Source organism: Lampris incognitus, chromosome 11 (genome assembly GCF_029633865.1).
Source record: "Lampris incognitus isolate fLamInc1 chromosome 11, fLamInc1.hap2, whole genome shotgun sequence".
Taxonomy (NCBI): Eukaryota; Metazoa; Chordata; class Actinopteri; order Lampriformes; family Lampridae; genus Lampris; species Lampris incognitus.
In genome coordinates, this window is record NC_079221.1 from 54,184,134 (window position 1) to 54,198,443 (window position 14,310).

At 42.6% G+C, this 14,310-nt stretch overlaps 1 protein-coding gene across 1 annotated transcript; it reads left to right on the plus strand.

The window, feature by feature from the left end:
• Positions 1-9,182: 9,182 nt before the first annotated feature.
• On the plus strand, positions 9,183-14,039 carry LOC130120424 (immunoglobulin lambda-1 light chain-like). The gene is made up of 5 exons (XM_056288959.1): positions 9,183-9,254; positions 9,352-9,373; positions 9,471-9,598; positions 12,457-12,508; positions 13,651-14,039. The coding sequence occupies exons 1-5, from the start codon at positions 9,183-9,185 to the stop codon at positions 14,037-14,039; spliced, it is 663 nt and encodes a 220-aa protein (XP_056144934.1).
• The last annotated feature ends 271 nt before the right edge of the window (positions 14,040-14,310 follow it).

The following is a 14,310-nucleotide window of genomic DNA, read 5'->3' on the forward strand; positions in this document are numbered from 1 at the left end:
GTTTTTACCTTTGCTGTCACAATGAACAAGTGTTGGTGGCTTTGCTTTGGACTTGCAGAGTTATAAAGGTTTCATGAGCACTGAAGCATGTCCTTCAAATAAGAAGTGTCCTCTCTATGCAAATGAGCTTCCTGGTGAGACTGCTGTTAGTAGCAGATGTGTATATCATGTCCTGTGAGGACACACCGTCTTGTGTGTGCTACAGCCACTTATTACAGTAGTCACCACCACCTTCTGTGACTAATGCCAAGTTAGATGAAGAAGAAATGATCTTGGATTAAGAACACTCTATAACACTTCGTAACACCTTGAGAAGTTATGTGAAATTGTCAAGCTTTGATTTCATGATATTCAGATTACACCGTTCACACACTGGAACACAAATCCAGTTCATGATGAAACTGGAAGAAAAAAAAAACTTCTCTCAGGGTTTTTCATTTATGTCCAAATACAAGCTCCCCTACATATGCAGATCTTCTTGTTTGTCTTTCAGCTTGTTTCCTGTTTCTCAGGGGTCACCACAGTGGATTTTACAGTTTCCATCGTACTGATGGAAACTGGGCGCAGCATCAATGGAGGCCGTTGTTAACCCAGGCCTTGACAGATCCGGTCTGGTCTTGTCCTCACCTTTAAGTCCCTTAATAACCTAGCTCCTTCATATCTTTCTGAACTCCTTCATATCCACACGCCCTCCCACACTCTCAGATCCTCTTCTGCTCTCTAACTCACTGCACCTTTGGCCCGCTTGACTACCATGGGGTCTAGAGCCTTCAGTCATTCTGCCCCCCGCCTATGGACCTCTCTCCCACAAGACAGTCACAAGACTGACTCTCTTTCAACCTTCAAATCTCATCTCAAAACGCACCTTTTCAAACTGGCATATTCAGTCTGATCCACGCTTCATTGAGTTTGGTGCAGATGATGATGTTATACTTATCTGTTGTGTTAACTTCTTATTGTCTACCTGCTTTGTTTTGATGCTCTGCTGTCTGATACAGTGCTGCTTGTTTTTTACTGTGTTCTGTAAGGTGCCCACAGATAAAATGTTTTATTATTATTATCATCATCATCATTATTTTTTTTTTGCATTTTTTTTAAATCAGCAAAACGATTTGACAAAATTCACGCTGGATACCCTTCCTGACACAACCAGTAACCTTCTGGACGGGGGCACAGGTAAAGCACAGGATGGCGCCACATATACAAATAACCTCCCTGAAATCAGTTGCTATTGTCTAACATTCCTGATTGTTGTGTCCAGAGATGAACTTAATCCCAAATCAAGTATTGTCTGAGAAGATCTGTGCACCAATAAGAAACAAACAGGCGAGAACAAGACTGGGTGCTAACTGAAGCTACAGTCTACTACTACTACTACCACTACTACTATTACTACTACTACTACTGCTACTACTACTACGGCTACTACTACTACTACTACTGCTACTACTACTACTACTGCTACTACTGCTACTACTACTACGGCTACTACTACTACTACTACTGCTACTACTGCTACTACTACTACTACTGCTACTACTTTCGGCTGCTCCTGTTAGGGGTCGTCACTGTGGATCATCCATTTCAGTCTAAGTTTAAGTCAGTCTAAGTCTAAGACAGGGGCATGGACAGACGTGCTGTTGCATCATGGTACTTTTTTGTTTCTAAACCATGTTGAAACAGTTAAGTTGTGTTCCACTTGATGTCTGACGTCAGAAATTCTAGCTGGTTGGTCACAAAAAGAAGTGCTGCACCCCCCAGTGGCCAGACTGGAAATAACAGGGGACAAATATGGACACCCACAAGAGACTGACGTTAATATGGCTGGCATTATGTCAGTAATATTTGGCAATGTAAACTGGCCCATTACCAAAGAAATGTATCAGCTGTGTTGTAAATTTATATTGCAAACTTGTGTTTGGCCATTTAACACACAGTTTTTATTTTTCATAAAGTTGAGACCATTCAATGTTGAAAATCAAAATTATATGTATTTAAGAGAAGACATTGTGAATAATACTGTGTACTATTATGCTATACAGCCTTGCTGAGCTCTAATAAGTGCATCTTGGTGACCTACAGACTGAAAAGAAACGCTCTGAGTTTCACACTTCAACTTAAAGGACCATACGACCCCATTTTTCCAGTAAGAAGTTGAAATTTCGGACTTTCCAGCACATCCGGAACACATAAGTGCATAGTGTAGTATATGTTTTTGTGCTCACATTAAAATGTGTACTCACAACTCTTTTAACAGAGATACGTATGTATGTGTTTATTGAAGACGTTGATCACTTCTCCTGCTTCGGCAGCCTTCTCTCCACATAAACTGACATCGAGTCTGAGGTCAACCATCTCCTGAGTTGTGTCAGTGGTGCTTATGCCAGACTCAGTAAGAGTCTTTGAAGACCGAGACCTAAAGGCCCAAACAAAACTCCTGGTCTACAGAGGGGTGGTTCCCCCCACCCTGCTGTATGAAGCAGAGTCATGGACCACCTACAGCAGGCACCTGAGAGTCCTGGAACAATACCGCCAAAGATCCTTATGAAAGATGCTGAGGATCAGCTGGAAGGACAGACGCACCAACATCAGTGTTCTGGAAGAAGCCAACATGACTAGCATCACCACCACTATAATGCAGCACCAACTCTGATGGACAGGCCGTGTCATCCGCATGTCCAACACACGTGTCCCCAAAGAGATCCTGTACCCCAGCTGAAGGAAGGTCAGTGAGCTCCCGGCAGGCAAAAGAAAAAAACCGTTTCAAGGACAATATCAAGCCCAGTCTGAAGAAATTCACCATCACACCGAGCACCTGGGAAGACATTGCACTGGATAGATGCTCCTGGAAGAAATCCGTGCAGGAGGTAGCTGCATGTCATGAAATGGAGCTCCACTGTGCTGCAGAGAAAAAACCACAGCACCACAAGGAGACAGAGAACAAGACTCAACCACCACCACCAACCACCACCACTTTCCCCTGTCCACACTGCACCAAAGTATGTGGATCGCAGATCTGCCTCTACAACCATCTGAAGACCCACAAGTAGACAAACCAATTGAGAGGACAATCATACTCGCTTCGAGTGACCGCCGGTGATGATGATGATGATGATGATGATGCATGTGTGTACGTATGTACTTATGTTTTATGATAACTTGCTCAATTCTGATGGTTGTAAAGCACTTTGGCACAAACCTGGCTTGGTGTTGAGTTGCTCTAAAAATAAATGTGACCTTGACCGAGACCTTGTTATTATATCACATGGCAGGAACATGTTATAGGAAATGTTCCATCATCTCAGCCTCAATAACATCCTCAAACATTTTATGAATGTTGCAATGAGAATGTTATTCCTTTATTTTGAGACATTGTGGTAATGTTTCATAAAATAAAATTATACAATCTGCTACCTCAACAACGTCCCCAACACATCCTCACAATGCTGCAGACAAAACCTTCTACCTGTGTTAGAATACCACACTACAGGAAGTCTGTGAAGGTTCTCATTCATCCAGGTCATGGTTGTCCAAAGGAATTGAATCGAGTGCAGCTGGATTTGGTACATATCCGTGAAGACGTTTCGCCTCTCATCCAAGAGGCTTCATCAGTTCGTGCCTTTCTGACTAGACCAAGCTAGTCTGACTGGCTGGTGATGAAACTCAGATATTTATCCTCTTTGGAGTCGTTATCGGAGCTATTGATGTCAATGGCTCTTTGTGATCCGATGTTAAGCAGCGACGGTCGTTGGAGGTGTTAGTTTTGACTTCGTTAGTGCTCCATTCAGTGGTCATGAGTCGTTTGGAGCCGTTAGTGAGCGACTGTTGTTCTTGGAGGCTAGGCTTCTTGAGCCTCCTGGGTAGAAATGAAAGGACGGCATTGTAAGTGGGAGGTAGGTGGTGTGGCAGACCTCCTCCTCTGTTGAGGGATGGTTTTTCCAGTTTCGCATAGATGGCTTCCTTCACCCCTCTTTCAAACCATCTATCTTCCCTGTCCAAAATGTGTACGTTGCTGTCCTCAAAGGAGTGTGTCTTCTCCTTTGGGTGTAGATAGACTGCTGAGTCTTGTCTTGGGGATTTTGGCCTTCTGTGTTGGGCCATCCGTTTTTGTAGTGGTTGTTTGGTTTCTCCTATGTATAGGTCAGTGCAATCCTCATTGCATTGTACAGCATACACCAGATTGCTTTTCCGGGTGTGTGGTACACGGTCTTTGGGATGAACCAGTCTTTGTCGGAGTGGGTTGCTGGGTTTGAAGTATACTGGGATGCGGTGTTTGTTAAACATTCTCCTGAGTTTCTCGGAAACCCCAGAAACATGGTCTTTCTGGAACGTGTTATGTTTTCACAAAGGTCCAACTGGGGTAGCCGCAGGTTTTTAAAGCTTCCCTCAGGTGTTTGTGTTCTTCCCGTTGGGCCTGAGTGCTGCTGGGCACATTATCAGCTCTGTGTTGCAGAGTTCTGATGACGCTCAGTTTGTGTTCCAGAGGGTGGTGTGAGTCGAAAAGTAGATATTGTTCTGTGTGTGTAGGTTTCCTGTAAACCCCAATGTGGAGGCTCCTGTCTTCCCCAATGTGGACGTCACAGTCCAAGAAGGGCAAACTGTTGTACTTTACGTCTTCCCTTGTGAACTTGATGTTCTTGTCCACTGAGTTGATGTGTTTGGTAAACGCTTACACCTCTTATGTTTGGATTTTGACCCATGTGTCGTCCACATATCTGAACCAGTGGCTCGGAGGTGTTCCTCTGAAGAAGTTCAGTGCCCTGTGTTCTACCTCTTCCGTATATAAGTTGGCCACAATGGGAGATACCGGTGAGCCCATTGCACAGCCGTGTTTCTGTCTGTAAAACTGGCCCCTGAATTGGAAATATGTAGTGTTCAGGCAAAGGTCCAGTAGTTGGCAAATCTGGTCTGGGCTGAGGTTGGTCCTATTGTGGAGGGTGTTCTCACGTAGCAAACGTTGCCTCACAGTTTCCAAATCCTCCATGGTTGGGATGCAGGTGAATAACGGGGTCACGTCGTAGGATACCATGGTTTCATCCGGTTCCAGTTTTACGCCTTGGACCTTGTCCTCGAAATCAATGGAGTTTTGGATATGGTGAGGTGTTTCGTTCACTAAAGGGGTCAAGATGTTGGAACTCCATCGAGGTTTAGTGGCAGTGGGTCTGGGACTGACTTCACCCTGACCATCGGTGGAGACCAAGCTGAGTATACAGCAGTTTACTACTGTCAGAGTCTCCACAGTATCAATAGTCAGGCTGTGTTCACATGGTGATAGAGAGCCGTACAAAAACCTCCCTCTGTTTCACAGTGACTGATCTGCCAGCTGGGACATACGGTAAGCTCTATAACAACAATGATAATAACAATAATAACAACAACAATAACAATTATAATAATATAATAATAAAAATCACAATAATAATAATGACAATAATATAACAATAATAATGACAATAAACAATAATAAACATAGTAATAATAATAATAGTAATAATAATAGTAATAACAATAATATTAATAATAATAATAAATATAGCCGCAAGCGGCGATTAATGGGGTCTAAGCAGTATTGCATTCGCCATGTGTCCGATCTGTTTCATATTTGGTACATGGCCTCTATGTGCCACAAATAATAAGCCTATCAAGTTTCATGAAGATTGGCCGTTCACACTAGCAGATATTAGCTGCTGAATTTTGATTGGCTGTTTGGCAGCCATTTTGGTAATCCAGCCAATCAGCACTTTAGGCAACGTAGCCAAATGGGTCCAAGTATAAGTATACCAAATTTCTGATTTTTTGATAAAGCGGTTTTTGAGATGTCGGATTACTTGGGTCGCCTGTGTCCTAGACGATTACCGTAATTTTTAAAAATGTCGTAACACTTCCATTGCTTCAGAAACATGTGCCAGAGTTTCCAAAACTGGACCAGACGGTGTCTGATTTCCTGCGTCCTAGCCGACTGCCGTAAAAAGTAAAAGTATGTCATTATACCCAGGTGTCCTGACGTGTGGTATGTAGAGCTGCAGCGCTTCCACACCAAATTAGCGGGCAAACTATATGACTGACATAGGTGGTCCCAATAGTAAAGTTGTTGAGCACATTGAGATACATGGGTCGATTACGTTTTGTGTTGATCTGACTTGTGCTGTGGGAGTTATGGCCTTTTAAGCATGACCCTTTGTTAAAGCGCCACCATCTGGCTGACATGGGTGATTTGTAGTGCCAGTGTAGGGGGGACCGTATGAATCCACCTACCAAATTTGGTTGGTCTAGGACTTATGGTTGCTGAGCCTCAGACACATTTAGCTGAGAAACCGCGCCCAAACTAATACAAGTCAAAATGGCGGGCAAACTATATGGCTGACATATGTGGTCCCAATAACAAAGTTGTAGAGCACATTCAGATGCATAGGTCTTTGCAGTTTTGTGTTGATCTGACTTATGGTGTGGGAATTACGCATGACCCTTTCTTATAGCGCCACCATCTGCCTGACATATGTGATTTGTGGTGCATGAGTAGTGGGGGGGCCATAGGAATCCACGTACCGAAGTTGGTTGGTCTAGGACTTATGGTTGCTGAGCCTCACACACTTTTAGCGGAGAAAAATAATAATAATCCTAACAAATACAATAGGGTTCCAGCAGCTTCGCTGCTTGGACCCCTAATAATAATGTACAAATGTTCCTGTCATGAGTAATATTAGTATTGTGGCGAACACTAGGGGCTATGCCTCTCACCCAGCAGGACTGTTAGCTGGGGGCGTGGTTTACGTTCCTGGGCTTGCTGGTGCAGGGTTGTTCCTGCTGCAGTTGGTTTTTGGAGTTGAGGAATAAACATCACACTCGCCTTTGTCCGCTGTGTTTTTCCCCATCCTGCCACATTGGTGACCCCGAATTGAACATGTTTGGAGCAGAAGAGGAGTGTGAATCCACTTCGGCCACGCCGCCCCAACTCTCGCCCCAGCTCGTCAGCAGCGCCACCTAGCGGCCATCTCCGAGTTCACAACGGACATTCAGCATGTGGCCGGGAAGTCCAACCCTGTTGCTGATTGTTTGTCGCGTGTGCTTGTGTGTCCTGTGCACCTCGGTGTGGATTTCTCCGCTATGGCTGCCGACCAGCCCAGCGACCCGGACGTCCTTGCCCTTAGGTCAACGCTTACCGGTCTCAAGCTAGAGGACGCTGTGATGTAGGAAGGCAGTCCTCCCCTCCTCTGCAATGTCTCCACCGGCCGTCCCCGCCCCGTTGTTCCAGTGGCCTGGCGCCGTCGAGTTTTCGATTCGATTCACTCCCTCTCGCACCCTGGAGTTCGGGCGTCGGTGAAGTTGGTCGGTTCCAAGTTCGTTTGACCTGGCCTCCGCAAGGACATCAAGGGGTGGGCAGCTGCATGTGTAGCGTGCCAGCGCGCTAAGGTCCACCAGCACACTAAATCGCCCCTCGAACCATTTCCGATCCCGGCCAGACGTTTCGACCACGTGCATGTGGACCTGGTGGGCCCTCTACCTTCTTCACAGGTTTTACGCACCTGCTCACAATGGTAGATCAGACCACCAGGTGGCCAGAGGTTGTCCCTCTGTCCTCCACAACATCCTCGGATGTTGCACGCGCTTTTCTTTCCTCCTGGGTCGCCCGTTTCGGCACTCCGTCAGATATCACCTCAGACAGGGGCCCCCAGTTCGTGTCAGAGCTCTTTTCGGCACTTGCGCGATCCCTGGTTGTGCAGGTACACCGCACTACCGCGTGCCACCCTCAGGCTAACGGCTTGTGTGAACGTTTTCACCAGTCGCTCAAGGCAGCTCTGTGCGCTGCGCTCTCGGATGGTAACTGGGTGGATCGTTTACCTTGGGTTATGCTCGGGTTGCGTTCGGCTCCTAAGGAGGACCTCGACGCTTCGCCCGCTGAGCTGGTGCTCGGTCAGCCGCTCCGCGTCCGTGGGGAATTTTTGCCTGGGAGTTCCGCTCCTCGACCCCGTCCGGCCGTTTATCCTTTTTTGTCCAACAGCACTCGGGTTCCAGGCCCCGTTCACCACTGTTTTCCGCGGTCATTCGTGCCTGCGGAGCTCATGTCGGCTCATTTTGTTTTTGTCCGGCATGATGCTCACCGCTCGCCCCTCCAACCCCCATACGATGGCCCATTTCGGGTTCTTGAGACGGGTCCTCAGGGTTTTGTGCTGGATATGGGTGGGCGTAGGGAGTGTGTCACGCTTGATAGGCTTAAACCGGCGCACAGGGTGGCAGGCGAAGTTGTGTTTCAGGCCCAGGTTCCCCGTCGGGGTCGTCCTCCTTCCAGGACCCCGGCAGTGTCTTCACGGGTTCAGCATTCTGCTGCTCAGCCGGCTTTGGACTGTGTTTCACCTACTGTTTCAGCTGAGGGACGGCGCAGCCGTTATGGCAGGCTGCTTAAGCCTCCAGTGAGACACTCATTTTCTTTCCAGGAGTCCCTTCTGGGTGTTCGGGGGGGGGGGGGCTGTGCGGCGGACACTAGGGACTATGCCTCTCACCCAGCAGGGCTGTGAGCTGGCGGCGTGGTTTATGTTCCCGGGCTTGCTGGTGCAGGGTTGTTCCTGCTGCAGTTGGTTTTTGGAGTTGAGGAATAAACATCAAACTCGCCTTCGTCTGCTGTGTTTTTCCTCATCCTGCCATAGTATCACTATTGATTGTGTTTTATTTCTTATTACTATACTGCTATGGGCTTCTTTATTCAGCTGGTGGCATAGCTGTCCCATTTGGTACCCTACTGAGACAACTAAGTTAGCTGTCCTTTGCATCCACTTTGTTGTTGTCGTTCAACAATGCTGCACAGCACATGAGTTGTTTATTTTATGTCTTTATTTCACTGTCCTCCCATGTGACATAATAAACATGACTGATATGATTTATGAATAAGATAATAGTAAAAGCTCCATGTGTTTTGTTTCAGGGTGTAAAGGAGACACTTTACTGACCCAGACCCCAGAGTCTGTCTCAGTCCAGACAGGAGGTCCTGCCTCCATCAGCCAGTGGAGCCATTGGTAATGACTTAGCCTGGTATCATCAGCAACCAGGAGAAGCTCCCACATTCATTATTAATTTCTATTGGGGTTTTATTTCAGGTGGTTACAGCAGCAGTGGCAACGGTTATGATTTCAGAATCACCATCAGTAACATCCAGACAGAGGACACAGGAGTTTACTACTGTCAGCAACATGAAGTCTCACCACTCACACAGTGATGAAGACCTGCACAAAGACCTTCCTCTGATGAAAGACAAGGTGTCTGTAACAGCTGAACAGGACCCATCAGAAGACATTTCTAGATGAAACAGTGACTTGTCACATTAACCAGACTGCCTGAAATGTGTCTCCACTGATTCAGGAGATGAGCTACAAATATACAAGTAGGCTAACCCACCATATACCTTCAACGTACCCAACAATGTCAAGCCTGGTACTACCAACAACCAGGAACAGTCCCCAAAGCCTTGACTGGCACAGGGACCACTCTCCTGGCAGGAAGTCCCTCTCGTTTCAGCGCCGGCGGATCTGGGAGTTACTTCACCATGACTGTCATAGCAGTCCAGGCTGAGGACGCAGGGATTTCCTACTGTCAGAGTGATATCTGTGTTCATGGCTGAGCAACCACACAGTGATAGAAGGCTGTACAAACATCTGCCATGTAGGCAGGACCACCTAAGGTATAAGACAACTAAACTGCCTCTTAGACTGTGAAGTCCTACGATTAACAAAGTGCTGCTTGGACACCAGGAGGGCAAATCAAATTCTGCTTAGGACCCCAACAAGACTTGAACAGGTCCTGTTCTCAGGTGACATGTCAGTAGCACCATATGAACCCGTTCCTTTTCATCCATACGTGGTGTCAATTTATGGACCTTTTTTGATCTTCATCTTTGGCATTTCAGACATTTATGACAGATGCATCTTGAAAGGACACAGTTAAAACACAGGGAACTCTACACAGCATTAACAGTTGATGTGTAGGGATTCACACAGGACATCTATTGCCTACAGGGGGCACACTACAGAGGACCATGCAGTCGGACAAAGGAAAAATAAAAAGTCTGAATGGCCAAGAAAACAGAAATCCCTGTGGGGACTGGATCAACATTTTGGCCACAGGATGTCCATGGTGGACAATATGGCAAGCTGTTCCAGCTTTTAATGTCCTTTATTATCATCACCAATTCATTTTTTTACTTGTTAAAATATCCAATTTTCATATCAGAAATTGAATTTTAAGTAGTTATAATTCACTTTTAAGTAGTTGAAACACCAGTTGTTTATATAAGAGGTTCAGTTGTTGAAGTCAGACATTTCGTTTTTGATATCAACAATTATGTTCCAAATGTTGATATTGCAAAAAAAAAATTATTTCAACGATTGGCACTTAAACTACTTAATATCCCACTAATTTAAATTCCAGTTCTCACTGAAATGAATGGGGGAAAGTTGTAATCCTCAGTAGTTAGGATTTAATTTGATGTCAAGATTTGAATTGTTGATGTGCAAAATTACATTTTAACTAGTTAAAATATCATTTAGAATATAACTTTTTATAGACAGGATACTTAATTTAGAATGAAAATTTTGATAGACAGGATAGTTAATTTAGAATATAACTGTTGATAGACAGGATAGTTAAAATATAATTTAGAATATAACTTTTGATAGACAGGATACTTAAAATATAATTTAAAATATAACTTTTGATAGACAGGATAGTTAAAATATCAATTTGAATATAACTTCTGATAGACAGGATAGTTAAAATATAATTTAGAATATAAATTTTGATAGACAGGATAGTTAATTTAGAATATAACTGTTGATAAACAGGATAGTTAGAATTGAACTTAGAATATAACTTTTGATAGACAGGATACTTAAAATATCATTTAAAATATAACTTTTGATAGACAGGATAGTAAAAATATCATTTAGAATATAACTTTTGATAGACAGGATAGTTAAAATATAATTTAGAATATAACTTTTGATAGACAGGATAGTTAATTTAGAATATAACTTTTGATAGACAGGATAGTTAAAATATAATTTAGAATATAACTTTTGATAGACAGGATAGTTAACATAGAATTTAGAATACAACTTTTGATAGACAGGATACTTAAAATATCATTTAAAATATAACTTTTGATAGACAGGATAGTTAAAATATCATTTAGAATATAACTTTTGATAGACAGGATACTTAAAATATAATTTAAAATATAACTTTTGATAGACAGGATAGTTAAAATATCATTTAGAATATAACTTTTGATAGACAGGATAGTTAAAATATCATTTAGAATATAACTTTTGATAGACAGGATAGTTAATTTAGAATATAACTTTTGATAGACAGGATAGTTAAAATATCATTTAAAATATAACTTTTGATAGACAGGATAGTTAAAATATAATTTAAAATATAACTTTTGATAGACAGGATAGTTAAAATATCATTTAAAATATAACTTAACAGACAGGATAGTTAAAATAACATTTAGAATATAACTTTTAATAGACAGGATAGTTAAAATATAATTTAGAATATAACTTTTGATAGACAGGATAGTTAATTTAGAATATAACTTTTGATTGACAGGATAGTCAAAATATAATTTAGAATATAACTTTTGATGGACAGGATAGTTAAAATATAATTTAGAATATAACTTTTGATAGACACGATACTTAAAATGTAATTTAAAATATAACTTTTGATAGACAGGATAGTTGAAATATAATTTAGAATATGGCTTTTGATAGACAGGATAGTTAAAATATAATTTAGAATATAACTTTTGATAGACAGGATAGTTAAAATATCATTTAGAATATAACTTTTGATAGACAGGATAGTTAAAATATCATCTAGAATATAACTTTTGATAGACAGGATAGTTAAAATATCATCTAGAATATAACTTTTGATAGACAGGATACTTAAAATATCATTTAAAATATAACTTTTGATAGACAGGATAGTTGAAATATAATTTAGAATATAACTTTTGATAGACAGGATAGTTAATTTAGAATATAACTTTTGATTGACAGGATAGTTAAAATATCATTTAGAATATAACTTTTGATAGACAGGATAGTTAAAATATCATTTAGAATATGACTTTTGATAGACAGGATAGTTAAAATATCATTTAGAATATAACTTTTGATAGACAGGATAGTTAAAATAGAATGTGGATATCATGAGTTTGGTATTTTGCCTGGATACTTGTGATGTACAGTGGGATTATAAGTAGGCTGGTTGTCATCCAGTTTCTGATAAGGAAATGGCTAAGTGGTGGAGCTGGAGTAAAAACAGAGGGGTTAAAAGCTAAAACTTCCTGCCATATACACTAATAAGGCTGAGCTGCAGCACGTGAGCGTGTTGAGCAGCAGCCATCGAGGTGTGTCAAGTGGAAAGGAGGTTTTTGTACGGCGTCTTAACCAGGCTCTATCACTGTGGAGCACTTTTGGTGGCGGCACTGAGGTCATCGTCTCATGTAAGTGATTTCTCTTGTACATTTGTGTGTCCGTAGTCATTTTCTACATTAGCTGCTTCTCACAACGTGTTGCTACGTATGTCGAGTGTTGGTTTGGGAAAACAAAACTAGATTTTGATTTGTTTAATGATTCATTTGGAGTCAGTCGTGACATTTAACAGGACTCCAGGGTGGAAAGGCAGTGGCTGAATATTGTAAAGTAGTCCATGTTATTCTAACAACATCAGTATGCCGTAGCATCGCCACATAACTTGACATTACAGCTTTAGTCGACCATTGGTTAAAGCCTGAACAATGCTGTCAGTTTGGAAATCTTACAAGACAAACTGAAATCACAATCTTCAAAACTGAGCTATTTATTCGACGTTTGGTCTCTAACCTGTGTATATTTAAGGTGTCTTGTATCAGTAAAAGCTGCAGAAATTGTTGCATGAGGATTGCACCGCAGCAGTGTAAATCGGCTGCAGGTACAACGGTGGTTAAATGAGCTTTACTCACACTGAACATGTTGAATAGAGGCTGCACACAGTGTACAGTCCCATGTAAAGCCGTGTTTAACTTACACATTTATAATCTGCTAAATCACTGGCAGTCTGAGAAATGAGCTCATTCATATTCACTTTATGTGCCACACACATTCATATACGCACACCTGAAAACTGCTTTTAAAACTAATTTTATTGTAAACTTGCAGAATATTTAACTGGTGATTTACAGCCTATGGCATATTGTTTATTTCATCCTTTATTTACTGTTAAGGCTGTAAAAAGTCATGTAAATTGTGAGTATTAGTTTAGTTTGTTGCCTTTAGTTACACACAGACGGGGCACATTGATACACATTTGTGTAAATGTGGCAGTTTAGCAGCATCACTCATTTTCAACTGTGGTCCTGCAGGTACAGTAGAGACGGCAGATTAAAGGAAACACACATAGACTACTGTACAAATAGATTATGAAAACACACTGCACACATAAACACATGGAAACAAAGACTACAACATGACACACTGATGCTGCATGTGCTTATTCACACAGCACAGTAGCATTAACATGGTCCTGGTGAGTAGTGGTGGTGCTGCAGTGCTCTCAGTAACACATAGTTCAGCAAGTCGGTGTATTCAGTTGTGTCTCTCTTTACAGCGGGGGTCTCAGTCAAACCCACCCTCTCCCTGCTCCCCCCCTCTTCTGAGGAGTTGTCCAAGGGCTCGGCCACGCTGTCCTGTCTGCTGAGCAGCTACTCCCCAAAAGGAGCGCTGGTGACTTGGCAGAAGGATGGGAGGGAGGTGACGGCGGGCGTCCTGACGGGACAAGAGGTGTGGAGCAGCACTGGGTACAGCCGCAGCAGCATCCTGACCCTCAGCAAAGCCAGCTGGGATGAAGGAGACCTCTACACCTGCTTGGTGGCCCATGGTGGCCGCAGGCAGTCCACCGAGCTCAGGAGCTCTTATTTCAGATGGTCTTATGGTGATCCAGTAATAAACCAGTTTATCATCTTGCTGTGCTCTTGCTCCTGCTCATCTGTCCTGTGACAAAGGAACATGTCTCTTCTAAGGTATCTCTATATAATCTGACAGCAGTCAAAACCAGGAAGTGCTGAGTATGTACATTACACACTAATATTCCCCGCCAGCTGGCCATCATATTGAGTTTCAGTCCTCTTATGAAATAACCGCCACTATTGAAATAATCCACCTGCTGTGATGTCATCTGGTAGACTATTGGTGATATTTCACTCTGAAGGTTCACCTGAGCAGGAAATGGTATTCTCCTTGGTAGAAGTATGAAAGTCCCAGGACATGT

What these genes read in the sequence shown, in the direction of transcription:
- LOC130120424 (XM_056288959.1), top strand. Translation starts at nt 9,183, where the DNA reads ATGAAGTCTCACCACTCACACAGTGATGAAGACCTGCACAAAGACCTT. An exon ending in GATGAGCTACAAATATACAA is followed by an intron (nt 9,374 to 9,470) that starts GTAGGCTAACCC and finishes TGACTGGCACAG; the next exon opens with GGACCACTCTCCTGGCAGGA. An exon ending in CACTGAGGTCATCGTCTCAT is followed by an intron (nt 12,509 to 13,650) that starts GTAAGTGATTTC and finishes CTCTCTTTACAG; the next exon opens with CGGGGGTCTCAGTCAAACCC.